Source organism: Penicillium angulare (assembly GCF_028827245.1).
Source record: "Penicillium angulare strain IBT 27051 chromosome Unknown utg000001l_segment0_segment0, whole genome shotgun sequence".
Taxonomy (NCBI): domain Eukaryota; kingdom Fungi; phylum Ascomycota; class Eurotiomycetes; order Eurotiales; family Aspergillaceae; genus Penicillium; species Penicillium angulare.
In genome coordinates, this window is record NW_026623160.1 from 2,203,112 (window position 1) to 2,223,134 (window position 20,023).

The 20,023-nt window shown below is 46.6% G+C and overlaps 6 protein-coding genes across 6 annotated transcripts; 2 read left to right on the top strand and 4 right to left on the bottom strand.

Annotated features, from left to right (window-relative positions):
• Positions 1-411: 411 nt before the first annotated feature.
• N7478_000775 (uncharacterized protein) lies at positions 412-1,164 on the bottom strand (the record flags this gene model as incomplete). The annotated part of the gene is made up of 1 exon (XM_056916990.1): positions 412-1,164. One exon carries the CDS (start codon positions 1,162-1,164, stop codon positions 412-414), a length of 753 nt encoding a protein of 250 aa, XP_056784870.1.
• Positions 1,165-2,304: 1,140 nt separating this feature from the next.
• Positions 2,305-2,718, bottom strand: N7478_000776 (EthD domain-containing protein; the record flags this gene model as incomplete). The annotated part of the gene is made up of 1 exon (XM_056916991.1): positions 2,305-2,718. One exon carries the CDS (start codon positions 2,716-2,718, stop codon positions 2,305-2,307), a length of 414 nt encoding a protein of 137 aa, XP_056784871.1.
• A 1,052-nt stretch (positions 2,719-3,770) lies between these two features.
• N7478_000777 (UbiA family prenyltransferase) lies at positions 3,771-4,715 on the top strand (the record flags this gene model as incomplete). The annotated part of the gene is made up of 1 exon (XM_056916992.1): positions 3,771-4,715. One exon carries the CDS (start codon positions 3,771-3,773, stop codon positions 4,713-4,715), a length of 945 nt encoding a protein of 314 aa, XP_056784872.1.
• A 1,325-nt stretch (positions 4,716-6,040) lies between these two features.
• Positions 6,041-7,267, bottom strand: N7478_000778 (uncharacterized protein; the record flags this gene model as incomplete). Its single annotated transcript, XM_056916993.1, has 4 exons — positions 6,041-6,380; positions 6,454-6,749; positions 6,916-6,986; positions 7,078-7,267. The coding sequence occupies 4 exons, from the start codon at positions 7,265-7,267 to the stop codon at positions 6,041-6,043; spliced, it is 897 nt and encodes a 298-aa protein (XP_056784873.1).
• Positions 7,268-9,107: 1,840 nt separating this feature from the next.
• N7478_000779 (cytochrome P450) lies at positions 9,108-10,908 on the top strand (the record flags this gene model as incomplete). Its single annotated transcript, XM_056916994.1, has 5 exons — positions 9,108-9,522; positions 9,620-10,094; positions 10,202-10,485; positions 10,570-10,671; positions 10,721-10,908. 5 exons carry the CDS (start codon positions 9,108-9,110, stop codon positions 10,906-10,908), a joined length of 1,464 nt encoding a protein of 487 aa, XP_056784874.1.
• Positions 10,909-12,837: 1,929 nt separating this feature from the next.
• On the bottom strand, positions 12,838-13,020 carry N7478_000780 (uncharacterized protein; the record flags this gene model as incomplete). The annotated part of the gene is made up of 1 exon (XM_056916995.1): positions 12,838-13,020. The coding sequence occupies one exon, from the start codon at positions 13,018-13,020 to the stop codon at positions 12,838-12,840; it is 183 nt and encodes a 60-aa protein (XP_056784875.1).
• Positions 13,021-20,023: the final 7,003 nt, after the last annotated feature.

Genomic DNA, 20,023 nt, shown 5'->3' on the forward strand with positions numbered 1-20,023 from the left:
CCAGATCTTCCTGAATTGCAGTCGATACTGCTACGACGCAAGCACTGAGTATGAGACTACCTGCGGTAAGACATAACAGATGGCGTATATGCCAGCCTTCAACCAACCGAAATCCATTTATTGTCTGTCCGTATGGATTCATTGCATCTTGCCAAGCATCCCATGCAAGGTTCCTGTCCAAAGTCATCGCATTAGATTAAAGTCGAGGAATTATGGGAGCGCGGCATACACCCAGTAGTAGTAGTAGTAGTAGTAGTAGTAGTAGATTTCATTTACACTGACCCCTCGCAAAAAGCGATATGCAGTATACGACAACTATATATCTGAGTGTGTACATCTAGAATGATCCACTTCCTGACATAAACTTAGAGCCTCGTCACGGCCTATCGTGGCCCATTGCCGCCCCCGTTGTTAGGCTGCCCTCATGGCGCGGCTATAGTTGAATTGCGAATGCGACGGATAGCAAGCATCCGATTTTGGCTGCATCTCTGTTAGAAACCGCGAGAACGCGGGTAAAGCAGAAGCTAAGAATCTAGACAGTGACTGTGTAGCAGTTGCGGGCTTGTTCCGAGTTCGTTTCATTGAGCGCTGGCTTCGCTTCTTCTCGAGCTGGAAAGGTGATGATTTATTGTGAAAACGGCGATGAAGACCTTCGATTCTGAGTGTGGGTATGGTGGGAGGGACAGGTTTGTCTGGTTTAGGTGTCGATTGCGTTGAAGAGGCGGGGCGTTGAAGAATAGAGGCGTAGGTTGGCTGTTGGTTATGGGGCGACGAAGTAATGACCCGTGTCGGCTGGAGAGGTTGGGGAGAACAGGTTGATCGTGGTTGTTGCGGTTCTGGGTCTAGTGTGGCGGGTAACGGATTGGAATGGCAGTCGAGGTTGGTATTCAACTGTTCCTTTGCCGTGGTAGATGTAATTGGCGTTGCTTGAGTTCGAGAGTTTATACCGAGGTCATTGGTGGTTTGTGTACTGGAATCGGAGGTAGGATTTGACCATTTAGGGGAGGAAATTGCGGTGGTTGAGGAGGGGGGTTTTTTGGTAGTTCCAAGGTGGTATTTTAAATCACAAGAGATTACTTTCAAGCTGATTTGGAGCCGAGGCAATTCGAACAGAAATACCGGAATTGGTGTACAGGTTCTCATCAACCCTTTGGCTTGAACCATGGAGAGACCATTGACCCACGCCAGCAAATGAGTCGAGCAATTACATGGTCAGTCACTTCACTTATGTGTTGGAGCTTACAAAAGTCAAGTTTAAATCGACGAACTCAGTAAGCCCTTGGAAGCCCCTAACCGAGGTGAAACTTCCATCTGACTCGTTAATCAGATCGGTCGTTAAGCAGCTAACAGACCAAGGCCACTGGATCGCAGTGGTTCAAGAATCCATTTCGACCCTGGCCAAAGGTTACGACAAGATATCTGTTCTAGAGGCCAAGATGAACAAGTTACAGGAAGAAATGTCTAGGATTTATCATAAAAAGAGCCATACCAAATATGACTCGTGATATGGTCTTCAAAGGGGACCACTTCATAGTGCGATTGAAGCTATGGCAGAACATGAGACTTCTACGCCTTCGGCAGGTCGACATTATCTAAGTCTTTACGCTATTGCTATAAATATGGTAGAATGAATGGTCTGCATGGCCGCGCCAGCATCGGTATTAATATAAACACCCTAGCATTATTGATATATTTTTATGTGCTGGCTTGCATTACACTCGTCTGTTGATCCCAAAGCATGTGGGTAGATGCTTGCTCAGTACGGTATAAGAATTTGAATTTGATGTTCAAGAGCAAGAAAATCCGATTACAACGGCTCTTGCTGACCCTGTATGAGATACCACAATGGACTAACTGGTGTAATGGGAGGGTCGTCATCTATACCTGCATATGTGCGGACTCCAGGGCTATTGACAAGATTGCAAGCCCACCACTGGAAGCAGTGGGAATCTGGGAAGAGACGGATATCTGGAGGGAGTTCCATGGGTAGTCAGGGAGATGGAAGTGGTCTGATGCTTTATACATTTGAGTGTCCCGCGTGATCAGCATGTTTCCCGCACACTCGCCTAGTGCTTTGTGCCACTACATAGTCCTTCTACAGCACTTGAGTAGGTGTGCACATGTGGTAATGCTTAGTTCCCTAGACTGGATTATGGTATATATCATTTCCTGGGGGTTTTCCGTCCTCTCCACTGCCAGTGATCCGCCCAGGTGCCCTCAAACAATAGTGGTCCCTTTGTAAAAATAAGCATCCATCGAACGATCCATTAGGTTCTGATCTAGTACATGCCCAGTGAACGACTTCTATCTGGTAGTTTCGATGACATCGCCAAGTAAAACGATTCCGAGCTTCGACTTATCGAGGAACTTCTCCTCGTCGGCTGCAATCTGAGCAGCAGCGTCGGGGGCGTATATCTTAGCACTGAAGGCCTGAAAAGCTGCCTTATCGGTGAACGTAAGCTCAGCATAGGCATCGAAGTCGAAGTGCGACTGTTTCCCAACAAGAACGGTGGCGGGGGTCAGCGCATTACGCTCACTAGCATCCTCAGAGGCGACCCCAACGGTGCTGCGTGCGACATAGGTGCGCTTGTGTGAAAGAGGAAAGTCCTCCCCGGAGAGCCGTTTGACAAGTTCAGCGTGGTCCTCGTAGTGCTTCTTGAAGTCCTCAAGAGAGAGACCAGGCTTGCGGTAGGCGTAAATAAGTGCTCTCACGGACATAATGGCGGGTGCTCAGGTTAGGTAGTGAACAAAGAGTTCCAAATAATGGATGAAGTTCAGCTTTTGTTTCGCTGGATGTGTAGAAGTTTGTTGCGAAAAGTAAGGCAGAGGAGCTTTGAGATCTGTAAATTGAATATTGATCTGGCTAAGAGGCAATTGGGGATTGTACTGGGGCTAAATAGGCACGAGAAAAGACAGGCAACCTTAAAGGTGGAGCCCTGGAGCACAGCGATGTCTCAATGCAGGTCTGTGCTGATTACAAATATGCGTTGCACGAAATCGATGAACTAAAAAACTCCTCTCAGTCTATGTAAACTAAAAGTGATCTGCACAGATGGCGGTGGGGAGTGGGCCGTTAAGCCGTAATCTTTCGCTGACAAAACAAGTTTTGTACATGTCACAGTACATCGGTATTTGAGCTTGGAAAAATGTATTATTTGGTAACATTTATCTTATATTTGATTGGTCAGATTTGAGACTATAAATTAGCAGCCCACAAGACCCACGGGTTCTTACACTATGTAGGAGGGACACATACAGCAGGTTCTGCGAGAGTTCCATTTATAGCACCACCTGAACAACCAAAATGAATTATTCCAGTTTAGACCTTTCTACCAAAATAGGCCAAGGAAATTTCTTGACGGATAGGGGCCAAATTTGAATGACGAAAGATTTCGCACTCTCGGAATTAGGAATTACTATCGCATGCTAGTAGTATCCGTTCCCGGCTCCCGAGGTCGTATGCCGCAGTTTGGGACTGGAAGCCCTGGAAAAAAAACATATTTAGAAACATACATACGTAGCCCAACTGCCGCCAACCTTGGAAACAATTCAAACATTGAATATTTGAAGTTGAGATCATCGACACACCTCCAAGAGTTACATACATACTCAACGCACCTGAGCAATCGATTGCTCCCAGGATTGATTGATATTAAATTCTCACCTTGAAAACCCCATCCCTCCATCCGTTTCAATCGTACGATTCAACACTCCTCAAATCGACAGCTTTGTGAACTCCTGCTCTATTCATTTTATTCGATTTACTCAGCATGTCCACGCAAACAGCAACAAGCATTGCAGTCCACTCAACCCACAAGCTGCGAAGCTGGCAATGTCTGATGGAGGATGCTTGTCTTTGGACGCTCCGGTCAACCGCATATCACACCTATACCCTTTGGCAGTTTTGTGTCAATGACCTCAAAACTATGGTTTTTCCAAGTATTGCCTTCGCTTACTTTCACTCCGGCCACCTAAATTGGATCACATTCCTTTCCCGCCTGCCTCTCATGCTTGCATACACCTGGTTCAATCTCCTCGGATTCGCCATCAACAACCAACGAAGCCCGCGTTCTATATCAGAAGACAAGTTGAACAAGCCGTGGCGACCAATTGCGGCTGGCCGGCTGACTCCAGCGCAGGCTCACACAGCTGGAAGGCTATCAATTGTGATCGCCATTGCTGCAAGCATAGCTGCAGGGGGCGGCTTTGTCCAAAGTATACTGCTAGCGGTCTTTGGTACGATTTATAATGATTTTGGTGGCGGAGATAATCATTGGCTGGTTCGAAACCTCCTCAACGCGGCAGGGTTTACGTCCTTTGCCTCTGGTACACTCGAAGTAGCTTTGCAAGCAGCGCCATCGCTATCAATTATATCATGGATTTTTTTGGTTGGTCTAGTTGTTGGTACGACTGTTCACGTGCAAGATATGTACGACCAGCCTGGGGATGCTGCTGCGGGTAGATACACATTGCCCTTGGTTATTGGGGATGAAAAGGCGCGATGGAGCATCGCTTGCAGTGTCACTGCCTGGAGCCTATTTTGTCCCTTCTACTGGTCTTCTTCCCCGGTCGGGTATCTTGCACCGTTAGTGCTAGGGCTTTGGGTCAGTACCCGTTCACTCACTAAGCGTACAGTTCAGGAAGACCGAGTCACTTTCCGCATTTATAATGCATGGTTAGTAGCCTTGTATGCATTACCAATGACGCATTCTTAGCGGGCAAGGAAATTGTATATCTCACATGATCTCATGATGGGGCATCAACACCAATTGATGTCAACTACCAACATTGAATAAGTAAGATGTCATGGCACAAATTCCGCGAGGCTTAGGACCCACTAGGGGTATGTATTCAGCAGGGGAGAGAGGACCGATTACACATTTCGATTAATTCTGCAGAATTAACTTTAAAATCAAGCAAAACCGCTGAGTGTTCCTCAAATCGGGGTTTTCAGACTTATCCATCGAAACTCATTTGGCATTGTTAAGAATTTGTCCGTAGTTCCGACTGCTACCTACAACGAGATCGGCATAATACCAACATTTGAACATTATTGGCTGCCGATCTACCCGATGTCCCGTAGATCATTCCCTGTACGGTCAGTTTACTTTGGGGGCTGTTGGTTCAAATGTTGGAATCAAGATATACATACATACCTATTGCATGCGGCCGAGGGTCAGTACTATGTATCGAGTAGTCACCCGCAGCCTGTTTTGGGGCCCCCGCGGAAATGTGGTTCTCTACCTAGACTTCAATGTTCCCTGCCAAGGTTGCATATTGACACATCAATCACAGACTATTCCATATGTACCGGTACGCACTAATTCAAGTGGGGCGGCCCTGGGTCACCACCGCTACCTAGCAGAGAGTCAACCTAAAAATAGTGCAAGAGGATCTAGGCGGTATGTTTGCCTAGATCTCTTGATTGATTGATTGCCCAGACCTCTCTCCTTCTTCCTTTCCCCAAGCGCGTGTCTTTCAAATGTTCCTTCGGGTTTCAGCTCCCGGTAGCGCTCCTTTTTCAAATAGCACTACTTGATTTTACATATCCGTAGGCGCGAGTATTGACCCATTGAATAACTCATCTATTACATATGTATACACAACTTTTGAATATCAAATGAAATCCACTTTTTTATGTGGGACCCAACAGGGTGAGGAAATACCCGAGCGGACGAACTTCTACCTCGTTTGCACATTGGATTGAGGAGCCTAGTGCTGTGTCGTCAAACATTCAACATTGGAAGTTGTGCACGCGTAGTCCCAACATGGCATGCTCTATCACCATAAGACAGAAGAAGGGAGATTGGTGACCCACCAGGGGTCAGTAAGTAGAAGTGTAAAAGTAAACAAGCAATCAAGAGGTCTCATGTGTCTAACTGCGCTGCGTATCCCTTGTAAGGTCACGTTTCCATCGGTATAGCTCAGGACACTAGTCCTATGTATTATACTACTAACCCTCTAGCACACCAGATTAATCCTCGTTGGCCCAGTTTGATTAGTCCGCTGGCTGCTTCCCCATGCCATCCACTGGGGTAATTCATAAGACTTGATTGGTTTCGGTGACAGGAATTGTCTGGCCATCCTCTAGAATCTGATCTAGTGTTGTGTCAATGCTAGCTTGGGTCGCGCTTTGCTGTCGGCTGTTCTTCAGGCGCGTCAAGGTTGAATGGCTTTTTGGTTCGTACCGATAGCCTTTGTTAAAACGACGACGGCGCTCTGGGAAAACGACAGCACCAAACATCGGCACAGAGGCCACCATAATACCGACGGCCATCTCAGCCACAGTTAAGATTGCACTATTCGCAGTGCAGTATGTGAAGTCAGCAAGACTGCATCGCAAGACCTGAATAATGCGAGCAAGATTGATTGCAGCGATCCTACATAATGTCCATGTCAGAAACCGGAGGAGAAATATACGGAAGAACAGGATGTTCATAAGGTCATGCATACCCCAAGCTCAAGCCAAAAGTTGCCATTACGGCAGCTTTTTTCTGTATATCCATCTGCAAGCCCCAGATGACTGGAAGTGGTAGAAAAACAATCCCCACATCGAGAGCCATGTTGAATGCTGCCGCAGCTAGCTCCGCCGTCATTTCATCTCCACATTGGCTTGGGATGCTCTTGTTCCAATTCGACGCAATTGGCCGACACAGTCGCAATGTCGTAGTGATACTGGCGATGAAAAAAAGGCAAACAGCGACCATCACAGCATACGCAGACCAGCGGAAACCTTTGGTGGTGAATGTCTGAACATAAAAGTCGAGAATAGCAAGGCGAAAGCAAGCAATAGATATGGCCCAAAAGAATTGAGATGAAAAGAATGCCTGATAGCCGCACAGAGTATATGCATGTGTGAGATACAAGTCCGATGTGGAATTATGCATCAGGGGTAATATGGTTCCATGCACATACCTTTAACCCAACCTCCATTGTAGGGAGAGACACCTGAGTAACGTGGAGACCGATTCCGCCATCTACCGTGGCTGGGATTTTCGGTCAGCCTTCATGTCCAGGTTAAGCATATATGTGGATGGGGATTCTAATTTCATCATTTGTACAAGCGATTCCACTCACCGACAAGAAGATCGATACTGTATGCAAAAAGCATGACCAGCGACACAATGCAGAGGATGTCATGCCGTTTGATCTGCCGGCGAACAACTCTGATCGAATAAAACCGAATTCCCATGGCGATTATTGCCAGTAAATTCAAGATCACGAAGCTGACAATTACAGCAATCTGTTTTGACACGAGAGTAGCCATGATTAAGGATCTTGAGATCGAAGATCAAAATGCGGAGGGAAAGGTCAAAAATTTAGCAGATGAATGAACTTTGGAAGTGGTCGGGAGAGTACTGTAATTAACGGTCTATGTATCTTTCATTTCTCATCATTGGATTTTCCAAAATCTACGGGCCGGAATGCATTCTCCCCTTGGCCCCCAAACCAACAATTGTCCCCACAGCCGCATGCATGATAAACGCCCACGCTAAGCTTTAGCGTAAGGAGGCCGCGTTTGGGGTCGAGACTGTTTCTCATCAATAGATAACGAAGATCTTAAGCCTTTGTGGCCCGTGCTACATAGGTGCAGTACCCACCTCAAGTGGACCTTTCAACATTTGCAATGTTACGTACTCCGTACTTGCAGGGATTGGGTCTTTTTTTGGCCCTTCGTCCGAGAAATCGTCGCACATCTAGCCGAATGAAGCCGAAATCGATAATGCAGTCTCTCACACGTGCATATTCACCTACAGGTTGCATACATATGAGATGATCAACTCCTGTTTCAGTGACCTGCGCGTAGTTTCTATTTTTGTGGCTCTGGCTGGCTTCCGGCTTTGCAAGTTCAATTTTTTTTTTTACTCCGTACAGGTACACACATGCAAATCGACATATGTACCCCGCCCCATGCATGTACGTCAGGACGCGAGTGTGAAGGACGGGATTACTTGGCACTGTGATTCAAACCGAAGGATTTGCTCGTGCGTGCCTCTGCGGGCTGAATCCACTACTCCCCTCAGAGACTACTCCATATGTCCAGATCCATGCGTGCAATCAATACATTACGTAGGTAAACTTTCAAACCTTTCACCCTCGGAACCTTGAAAGGTTCAATGTTTGGGCCAGCCAGCCAGTGGTAATTCAGTGGCTTTGATAATATGCCAGTCTCCAAAAACGAACCTAATTACTTCATCTTCGGAGCTTTATGTCGATTCCCGGAAATATTGAACAATTGCCGGCGAGGATTTCTATTCAATAGACTCAACTACTGGCACTACTTTGGTGTTATCTAGGGCAGAGAATTGCAGCTCCTACCAAGATTTGGAGGCCTCGCCAACATTTGAAAAATCGAAGACTCCGAGCACTTCCACGGTTGAAGCGTCCAAGGCGGTGGGTCGAAAGTATGCGCTGTCATATTGACATATATAGTATCAAGAATGTTAGTGCGCGATTGGCCAGGTGGACAGCATTTTGTTTAGCCATTGCACGGGCCAATTTGCGCTACCTGGGCAAACATTCAGGGCCGTATCGGAATTCGCGAAATTTGCCGGTATCATTTGGTATGCATACAGACGATTACGGCCCCCAGAAAAGTGGAGCCCTTGGCTCAAACCTCCAGAACTTGGCGGAATAGTATGGAGACAGAGAATGCCATCGTTCAATATGGCACAAGGGCCCACCCGCCTGAATAGGATCAGTAGACTAGGTATGCGCCGAGCATTTTCTCATTATAACTTTGGGGCGGCTCTCGAAACCGAGTTAACTTACTCAATGGACGATTTCCCGCGATTCTATCTGCCAGATCCTTTCGCTTTAAACATTGGAACATTGGAATCCGCAACATTGAATTATTGATTGAAGCAACATCCCACACGTTCACAATGGGTTGGGAAAACACTATAGCCTCAACTATGCTGGGTTTGCTCGCTCATTTGACCATTTTCATACGAGGAGAATGGCACCTTCGCGCACCCGTTGTTGTTTCCTGTCATGTGGCTGCCGTCGCTACTGGAATACTTGTACAGATACGCCAAAGAACGGACGGTACAGCTTTAAGCATAATCATGTGGTGGCTGACTTGCCTCTGCTTCTATCTATCTGGAATGCTAAGTAGCATCATCATCTACCGTCTCTTCTTCCATCGACTCCGTCATTTTCCTGGTCCTCGCCTTGGTGCTGCGAGTAAACTGTGGAGTGTTTACAAGTGTCGGGATTCGAGAAACCATCTGTTCCTTGATGAATTGAACAAGAAGTATGGCACATTTGTACGAACAGGTCAGTTATGCATTCATGAACAAGATTCCTCGACGGGTCAGGCGGCTCAGAGAATACCAGGCCCTGCCGAGATCACAATTTTTCACCCAAAGGCATGGGAGGCTTTGGATGGAGCCGGCAATGCGAACATTCGCTCGGATTGGTACGATATTGTACATCCGCGCATTTCTCCTATCTTCTCTCGCATAGAAGAAGACCACACAGAACGGCGAAAGGTCTGGAATCGGGCGCTGTCAATGAAATGTAAAGTCCCCCTATTATTGATCTACTTTGAATCTCCCCTCTCCTGCAAGGCATGTTCTGACAAAAGCACTAACGCATTTGACCCTGGTACGAATAGCCATTAGGGAGTACTTGCCTCGAATTCTCCAGCAGATTGGAACGCTGGAATCGATCGTTGCTGGCATGGAGGGTCAGCCAATTTCGCCTAATGACATCATGCAATGGTTTGCATTCGATTCCATGGGCGAATTTGCATTCAACGAAAGCTTCGATATGATGAAGACTAAGAACTGGCATCGCGCTATTATACAACAGCGCTCGGCACTTGCCATTCTCGGATCCCTTAACCATACTGTTTGGGCAATTCGATTGGCATTCGCCTTTCTAGGCCGTTTCTGGCGTGTGAAAGACTGGATGGGGATGATATCTTTTTGTGACCAGTGCATTGAGCGGAGGCTTCAAAATGCGCCTGCTCAACCGGACATCGCTTCATATTTCATTGAGGAATTTCACAATGGACGCAACGAGAAGAACTGGATTGGCAAGAAGCAATTACTGAGCGGCAACACCGTTTCGGTAATTGTGGGTGGAAGGTACGTGAAGCTGAGAAGTTTCGATCAATGTGACTTAACGATTCAAATTTCAATTCTTGAATGTGCGGGCACCGCAAGTGACTACATCTGTACTGACTCTTCTTTAGCGACACGACTGGTCCAAGTCTAATTCTAGTCTGGTACTTCATGGCTTCATATCCTGAATATGCCGAACGAGTGTATCAAGAAGTGAAAAACATTGATCCTTCAGATATCACTGGCCTGTCAAAGCTGCCATGCCTGAATGGGTTTATTAACGAAACGATGCGACTTATCCCAGCTGCACTGACCATGGGTACACGGATGACTCCGGCACAAGGCATGACGATTGACGGGACGTACATCCCAGGTGGTATTAAACTTGCTGCTCCGAAGTACACCATTTTTCGATGTAAGCAACCAGTTGACCGGTTCTTAATAAGATAGGGAATTGAGCAAAGAGGGCTGACATCTGAATCAATTTCCCGTGATATAGCCGAGAGGTCATTCGAGGATCCCTTGTCCTTCGTCCCAGAGCGCTGGTATAGTCGACCTGAAATGATTCGGGACAAAGACTCCTTTGCGCCTTTTGGCGTTGGTAGGTACCTATTATCCTGCTTGACTTGCAACTAGCTTACACGAACCAGGCCGACGTGCTTGCGTTGGAAAGAATTTAGCTCTTACCCAGATCCGGCTAGTTGTCACAATCTTGCTCTCTCGCTATATTGTTCGTTTTGCGCCTGGCGAAACTGGCGAGGCTGTGGAGCGTGACATGCGGGACCAACTTACTGCCCAGCCTGGTCGATATGAGGTAGTATTTGAGCCTCGGGGGTGATATGCCATGATAGAATCTGCAGAAAGAAACGGTAGGAACATTAGGAGCGCTATGGGGAGCTGAAAACCTGGTCAACATGCCCCACTCCATTGAGGTGGGCATCGCATGTGGGGGTTTTAACAGGCCTGGACATCTGCACATGTGGAAGTTTCACATGTGCATGTTAAACTTAAACAGCCCCAGCACTCCAGGGGTTTTAATATCATTCTTTTTATCACTTATTATCGACAGTCTTGCGTATTTGACATTTATGTCATTTCTGTATTAAATGTTTATTTTAAGAACTCGCGAGTCCACATGTGAATGAGATCGGACAGTGTTCCAAAGATTTTCAAGTTGACACGGTATTCGAATTTCAACATGCGATCAGCCTCGAAGCCCTGTACCTGGAATTTCGAATAAGGCTTTTGGAATTAATGCGCCTTCCAGCACACCTTTAATTCTAAATTAGAACGTGCAGGTGTTTGGGGGCCTTGACCCGCTCGGTACTAAAACGGGCAATCGGTACCTAGGTATTGCGATTGGCAACCAGGTTTGAACGACTGTAGACGTGATCTCTAAAGTTACTTTCTAACCTCCATATCCGCCCTAAGCCCTAATACCGTTACCACTGGCAGGGGTCTTGGTTGCGCATGACCAAGATTTCAATGTTGGGTCGGGTAAAACCGACTATCGATCTAAGGCTTTCTGTAAATAGACCCCGAGGGCCACATGCATGTATAGACAGTTCTAACTTATTTGCTCTGCCCCATTGATTCTACTGGCCCGCATGAAAGTGAAGTCCCACCAATGAACAAGAGAAATCAACAGAATCAAGCAAGCATCACTAAATATCACGAGGCAGACAGGAATTCGTATGTAGGTGATACCTAAGTAGCAACCTTGAAATATTACTGAAAAGCCTTCACTATGCAAAGAAAGGCCACGTCAACATTTGAGGGCATACCGCATACATGGCGTTCGGATGTGAAACTTGGCATGAAGTGCCGAGAGGGGCTAGAATTAGAGCGGTTCCAGCTGTGGAGTGGGTGTAGGAGATTAGATCTGCAGCGTGATCAGCTCCGGTGCATGGGGTCATCCATGCAAGGTTACATTGCGGTGAAATTGCCCCTATCCGACATCGAGGAGGAATACATACATGCTTCGGTGTATGGGCGCCTAATTCTCATTGGCAGCGTGATAAACTTCCAAGATGCAGATCAGCAGCCCATTCAGCCCTCACAAATAGATTCTACTTTCAATGTTTTTCTCACTCGGGACGGAGGAGCCCAAGCTTCGCTAGCGTCCTATTCGGAGTGACCAGTCTGTGCGCGATCCCAGGATCCCGGGAGAAGAGAAATCTACGGGTTACAAGGGCAGAGGGTGGGAGATTCGTGGAGAACCTTATTGGTCTCGAGCGCAAACCGGAGCACATATTACTGCACGTGGGGGCGAGCATTTGAAGACTAAAACGGGATTGCAGCGCAAAATGGAGCGAAAATGTACATGTGGTGACAAATTCCTCCTATCACGGAAATTGGATTTTTCAATATTGAGCTCTTCTGTGAGGGTATCACGTATCTGTTGATGAAGAGCGTGTCTTTTCAATGAAGGGTCATATTAACAAAAGGTATAGTCGACTCTAGATACAAGACGTAACGCGAGGAAGCAAAAGCAAGTTACCTTCCTCGCGTTCAGGGGAGCCCAGATGCGCCATGTGGGTCCACGTCTTCGGCTTAGCGCGTATGCCTCATCTATATCCCTGACAAGCAACTCAATGTTTCTTATGAGCATTAGTTTTCCTGAGGGGAGCTTTGATTTGTTCCTGTAATCGTTCAAATGCCATAAATTTGCTCGACATAGACTCGGTGCCTCTCGAAATCCGAAATCAAATTTCATTTTCAAGCTATAGGTTTTACTGCTTACTGAAACTTCCCCAGTAGTATTGGGTCAAGGCCAGCCATTTCGCCCGCGGAATTGATCGTGTTGATTTGCATCATCCGGATTCAGGCGATGGGCATAGAAGCGGGGCTTGCCCCCATCCAATCCCGTGCAAGCCTCAGTAATTGCGTACAAATGACGGAGGTCAATCTCAGAGGGCTGATTCAAGGCTCCCTTGGCGTGTTCACCCATTATACACTTGGATAGAAGCTCGCCTCATATCTGTTCAACATGCTTTTCTTTCTTAGAGCATCGAATAACTTCTATATCTCTCTTTTCTTGCCCCAAACTGCTCATTTTCAACCCCTGTCTCAACAATCTTCATAACACGATAACAAGATTTGAATTTGGACCAAATGATGGCTTTGTCCAGATAGGAGTCAATATAGTTAGGCAGTGTGGCCACATCAGCCAGGCCCCAATCGAACGGTGCTCCACCTCTTGGGGGACTCTACGTCTCCGCGACTAGAGGCGATCCTTTTCACGCTGGACCTAATGCTGAAGATATTATCCGTGATGCTCTACGTGATGCTCGGGCCTCAATTCCAACCCCCCGCTAGAGTCTGATCTAAACAAGCTTGGCCAGCTGTTTGAAATATTCGAAGAAAAACGGATAGTTTATGTGAGCGATGACATCATTTGTAATTCTCTTCTACTCCTAAACCTATACCTAGTGGCATTTGGCAAGATTGGAAGGTGAGTGAAAATGCGCTTGGAGTGACTCCTAGGAGTTGAAAAATTTTCTCCTGTTTTTCTTGCATCCCCACATACATTTCAATACAAAATCCGAGTAAGCAATACAGTATTTACATGTACATGTATCCTGGCGCAGGTGAGTAACTCCATATGGCATGGAAGCTAGGACAAACATTATCACTCATCTCCTTGAGGCTGCCAACATTGCCAATGATGCGAGTCACTTTTAAACGGCTACTCAGTCACCATGTAATTGGTTCCCTATGGCCAACCGATCTCTCTCTATGTCCATTATCAGAGCAAATAGGAAAAATTTAGATCTCTTTAGCGCGCGACTAAACTCTGCAGCCATGGCGCCCAAATGATCTACATCTCAATCCTTTGGAGTACACCACGATGCCAGAGCTCACAGTGACATTCCAATTTCTGCCGTTCAAATCAGAACTCATCTCCATGGTCTTCATGGAGAAGCTTCTTCTAGAACCACATGCGATCTACAGATCAATGCCAAAAACAGAAATCCGGGGCATAACCCGGACTTGGACCCCAACTAGTTCATTCCAGTATACAAACTTGACAATGAATATAGCTTTCCAATGGCTAGTGAAGGCGTGATTCAGGATAAAGCGCACGTGTTCCTTGAGTCGTATTGGAAAGGTCATATACAAGCTGGAGATAATTGGCATTTACTGATCAACTCCTTAGACCGACTTCCTGCAATGTACGGTCACAACCAGAATGAATCTCGCACAGTATGCCTGTATCATATTGCAGGAGAATCAATGTAATGTAGTGAAGCTATAGCTAGTGCGATCGCGGCCACATTCAAACACGTGAAGGCTCGATACACAAGGGCGCTATTCTTTGCAAAGATATTTTGTCGGTGATGGAGGAAATCTCAGGCTCCCTCCTATACTGCCAGCTCACCCCGCCATTCTCGAACACCGGGTCATATGATAGCCTTCGATAAAGCCTTAGCTGCATCTCGTCAAAACAGAGGCTCGAGTCAGCCAGGTTCGTAAATATCCAAGACTTGTTGCCGACAAAGTCCTTGCCTCGATGGCGAGTCCATCCTTGCTTTAGAGACCAATCGTGATTGAAGATCTTCTCATCGAGAGCCGACCGAGGTGTGGATAATGGGACGTCCAGCCTGAAATTTGTCCGGTACTTTTTCTGGGCTCCTCGGTCGCGTCCTAGATCAATCAGTCAACATAGCAGAACGCTCTGGTCATGATTGTACACTTACGCATAAGGACCTTCAAAATTCTTCGCATATTGATTGATCAGACCTTGAAAGAAGTTTCTTGGGAAAGGCCAGGTATGTACATATCTCAAACTAGTAGGCCATCGAGTCTTCTTATACGTATGATGCGCAGTAGGATCATACATGACAGTGCTTTTGTGCGGCGTGTTTAAACGAGAAAAACTATTCTATTTCTAGCACTATTAATGAATGTGCATGATCCCCATTCAACCTCAATTTTTGGAGAGGTCTTTCGAACGCAACAGACTTCCCTAGCCGCTTTAGCTTGAGGGACCTTCACTCTATACCAGTTGGCTTAGCCGTGACTCTGGAGAGGCTTACCATATGCCGTAAGACCAACCGAGGAACTGAGGAAATCTAACGAAGTTACTCTGGGGCTGCTATGGGACCTTGCAGCGTGGGCAGAACTCTCAATCCCAGTGACGAACCATGCAAATATGTGCGGGCCAAAGTGTCTCACTTCACATTTTTGCTACTATCCTAGTTGAAATGAATCATAACCTCGTGATTAATCCGTCTTCCAAAATCACTCTAGATTTAGTTGTTCAACTGCTTGTTGTATTTTATTCGTGCTTTCACTCCATTTGTGCTGGCTTTTTGCATCGACAATGTCTTTCCACGCGTCGGATGAAAACGATAGAGCATATCCGCATTAGAAACCATCCAAACTTTAAGACCAAACGGCTATTAGAGAGAGTGTATATTAAATCCGGGGTTATGAGTCTATGTAATGAATAGTCCATGGTACTCGGAGTCTACGATCAAAAGATTGAATGAGGCGAAAAGCGGTCGTCCTGGTGCCACTCGTGTATCTTGTGCTCAAATTCCGCCTGACCCAGTCCTTGAAACCCTAGTCTTGACAAACAGAGCACAAATGGTTCACATATCTGCTATGCCATTTGAGCTGGTTCGTCTTCATGACGTACCCTGCTTGAGAAAAGGACAACTACGTAAAGAAATCTCATGGATACACATATGACTAAGAATCACACAGTAGCAATGAATCTCAACGAGAATGGAAACACTCAGCAAGAAATTATCGAGGAAACCTCAGTAACGGAGAAGAGAGTATAAGCCCCCATAGATTCACCCGTGTCAATACAATAACGGGTGGAAGAGCCATTGGGGAGGAATGTCCAAGTCTCGATACAGCGAGGCATTCCACTTGCTTCGGTTTTTATAGGAGGGAAGTACATGTACCTTCAACATAGATACGCGATGACAAAGAAAACGAGAGACCACCAATCCACACTCTGTGTGGACAAAAATCATGCCGGCGAAAATGCGGCCGTTCGCCTGGGCAGATCCAAGAGCGAATTTAGCAAGTAATTGATATGTAATCTATAGAAGCATTATCTTTCGTATCTGTAGCCTAGTAGTCCCGCGAAGGTGCCAAGTTGATACAATGACATCAAACAAAGACAGGGAAATTCTTCCAGCATGATTGAAACGAGAGCCAACCAGGATGCACGGATCAACACGACGCGTGATAATTGTCCAATGGCTACATATGATGACAAAGCAACTGCTGATTGGACAGTCAAACTGGGTCGCGCTGATCTCGGTCCTCGAAACCCAACAGTTCCTACTTGATGAAAAGCAGCCATCTTTGGATTCTCCCCATGTGATACCTGTTCATGCAATTGGATTTCTTGTTCTCTTACATGTAATGGATCACTCTTGAAGTCACGAAATACGAAGCAGCATATTGCGCGTTGCTGCAACAGTGTGTCAGGAGCGACTGATAAAACTGCGACGGCGAGAAAGTCTAGCACGAGCACTATCCCCCCTTCATCTGATTTTGAGAGCACAGTACCATATACATAACGCGCCGGTTTCTTCCTGCGAAGGAATTTACCTAGCTAACTGCATGAATCCGGATACTCCAGAACGTCAAGCAACAATCCCGATGCTCCTCACGAACACAAACGCGAAGCTTACAGACAAAGGATATCAAGGGATCACTACAATAGCGAAAATCGACGAGATTGGAACAATGTGCAACCAGTATTGAAAAGATTGTGATTGAGCTCGATTCATAGATTGGCGACGCGCGAGGTCGGTTTCTTCGGAGAAAGACTACGGTTCGGGACGCCGAGGTAACTACAGACAAATCCGTGTATTTTTCTGCTGTTCCCAAGACAAAGCGCTGCTTCATGTGACTGTTCTCCGCTGCTCCCATGGCGATGATGCCGCTGTCATCTCCGTCAGCGAATCAACTCCGTCCCTACGTTACACTGTCCGGCGATGGATTTTATGTAGAGTTCCAAAACGGACTGTTGAGTAGATTTAAAGCGTGTTCCCCCAATGTGTTTATACCCTCGGGAACCCTCACTTAGGTTTTGTGGATTGGTCAGGCGCTTAATCATTTCCCCTCGAACAGTCGAACATCCCTTCTCTCTACTCTCGGAAGATAATTTCGAGTGGCTCGGTCGCTCTATCCAATACTTAACCTATAGATGGACTGGCAGTAGTGCGGTTGGGCAATTACTCCCATTCCTACCTATATCTGGCCTCTGACACAGGCTCTTCTTTTCGGTCTTCTTTACTTCCCCTTTCCCTTTTTGCTTGGCTCGTACGCCGTCTACAAGGAGCAATCAAGCCGTTGATAATAGCCTACAGAGGGCCCATTCTAGAATAGTCGAGGTGCCGACAACGGCATCTTATATTGCATAGTCTAACCTACTAAATCCTCACGTGCATCAGGGCCTTTCGGCCCTTGGTTTCATTGAAGAACAGGCTACCACAGCGCAGCAAGAAATGAAGGAAGCCAAAATACTGATCGACTACTCACGCTTGATAGTGCTTCCTCTTACATCCACAAGGACCTGTGCTTGAAGGGAGCAGTGCAGAAAACGTGTTGGCGAAGACCGGAATAGACGGCAAGGAAGACGAGTTTGATAGCAAGCTGAACGAATAGGCATCGTGGGATTGGGTGACCAATCGAGCCCTTGTGGAAGTCGAAATGGTATCGCGATCACTAGCATCAGCGGCACCCTTGCGGTCCCACTGCGCAGTAGACATCATGCCAATGATATCGGGAGCGCACAAACTCGGTCCATCGGTCCAGCCCAAAAGGCGATTGGCGATGTCAGAGGCATAGCAGTGAGTAGCACCACCCTGCCCCAGGTTGCCGCTGGAGGCAACAGTGCCGGAGTTATAGGCACGCGCAGCCTTGTAGAATGAAGCCACATCACTCTTACCGCCCTCCTCGGCCAACAGCGTCTTTAGGCCAGGTCCGGCTTGAGTTCCCTCAACGCCATCAACAATCATCTGGAGGATCTGACTTTCGGGGCAAGGGCTCTGGATGATTCCATCCTTATTGCATGAGCCAGAGCCCTCGTGGCTTTGCATCAGTCCGGGATTGGTGACTCCGTTGTCGGTGGTCTGAATACGCACGCAACCATTACTTTCTTGCATGACGATCGACAAAATGAAGCGCGCGTCGACACCACTTGACTGTTCCACTTGGTGGATCGCATTCTTGACAGAATCTGTCTCGTCGTCCGAGTTATCGAGGAGGGCCCATTGGGAACAGCTAGCAGATATCACAGCTCTATTGTTCTCGAACATGTCCTCGAAAGAGTGAACCCATTGGTCAAACCTCGGCCAGCCGTCGGTGACCTTACCATAGCCTCCCAGTACCGCTGTATACATACCAGTGTTGCGGCCGAGAAGGAGGCCACTACGCTTCTCTGACAAGTTAGGCAAATGTAAAGAGGTATTTCCTGCTTCAGCAAGCCATTGGAGGTCTTGGATTGCCAAAAGTACAAACCAAAAGGCTATTGCGATACCGAAAAACATTTTCCGCGAAAGACAGCACCTAGCTTGGGAGCACTAATAGCCTACTTTGAGAATTTATGTGGCATGTCCGAAAGGGGTGTTAGATCTTAGGAGACTACAGCGCGGTCTCAATTTTATGATATGAAAACGACGGGGTGCGATCAAAGGACTCCCGTGTCGGGTGGGTGTTTGGTCTGTCATCATTGACTGATTTGATGCGAAGACAATGACTCAAGTTGATACAGTACTATGAGGGATCAGAATCCCCCGCAGGTATCACGTAGTGAAAAACTGTGCTTTAAAAGTTGAACAGCGAACAAGCGAGGGTAGAAACAATGTAACTGGTAATACTCCAGTCGCTCATAGATCCATGATTATGGCCCCCTTTTCCCAGGAGTACCGACAGCCATCGCCAAATAAACCTTGACCATGTGGACTAGGTCTGATGAAGCCTAAAGAGGGCTGTGCTTGGCATATATGTGACGGCCAGAATTCGTCTTCTGCAGACAAGTAATCGCAAAGAATATGAAGGTACCTAATACCGCGCCATGAAACAGCAGAGGGCCGTCAAGAATACGGTGCCAACCGGGCCAGATAAATGATCCGACCGAGTCAAGGCCCTACGGACACCTGAATGGACTTTTCTGGGCTTATTGCCTTGCACTATTTCATGTTTATTTGAGCATAAGTTAACTTCTCCGGCTATAGGCATCCAAATTGGCGTTATAACAGGCAATAGAGCTCAGATATGTCCAAGATTTTGCTAAGCAGTGATAGCACGCCATGAACAAATATCGTTTATGTGGGCCATTCGATTCAAGGTTAGCTTCAATAGCGAATGACCACGCGTAGCCACAACACGAAATAGCATGCCCACAATTGAATGAAAATCCATTTCAACAGCTTGACTTACTTCTCGTGAACCTTTCAAGGTAGTCAATATGAGGGTCAAAGCATGCATGATAAAAATCATGGAAAAGGGGCAAAACTAGTGGAGTTCACTTGAGACTTTTTTAGATGAAGTGAATTCGGTAATATTGAACAATGATATCTAACTTCAATTGTGCCATAATTATATGAGGAAAGGCTTTCGCTTTGACCTTTGCAACGAGAGAATAAAAGAGAACAAAAGAGAAAAGTAGGATTTCACTCTCATTCAGAAACTCTGTCTCAATAATTGAAAGTCACGTTTAAATGCACATTGTGCAAGGAAGCCATTCCTACATAGTAGCTAGAACTCGAACCGAACATTGTCGAGGGCTACCGTTTATAACTTAAAGCTCTGATGAGGGGTGACGGTCAACATAACTCTCTGATATGGAGGTATCCACCGGATACTTTCCATGCGCTTTGTGGAAGACAGACACTGAACGATATTCCATAGTAAGAAATATCTCGTAGGCTTTAAAAGATGGCTGTTTCAGCAATAAAAACTTGAAACGGCTAGCTAGA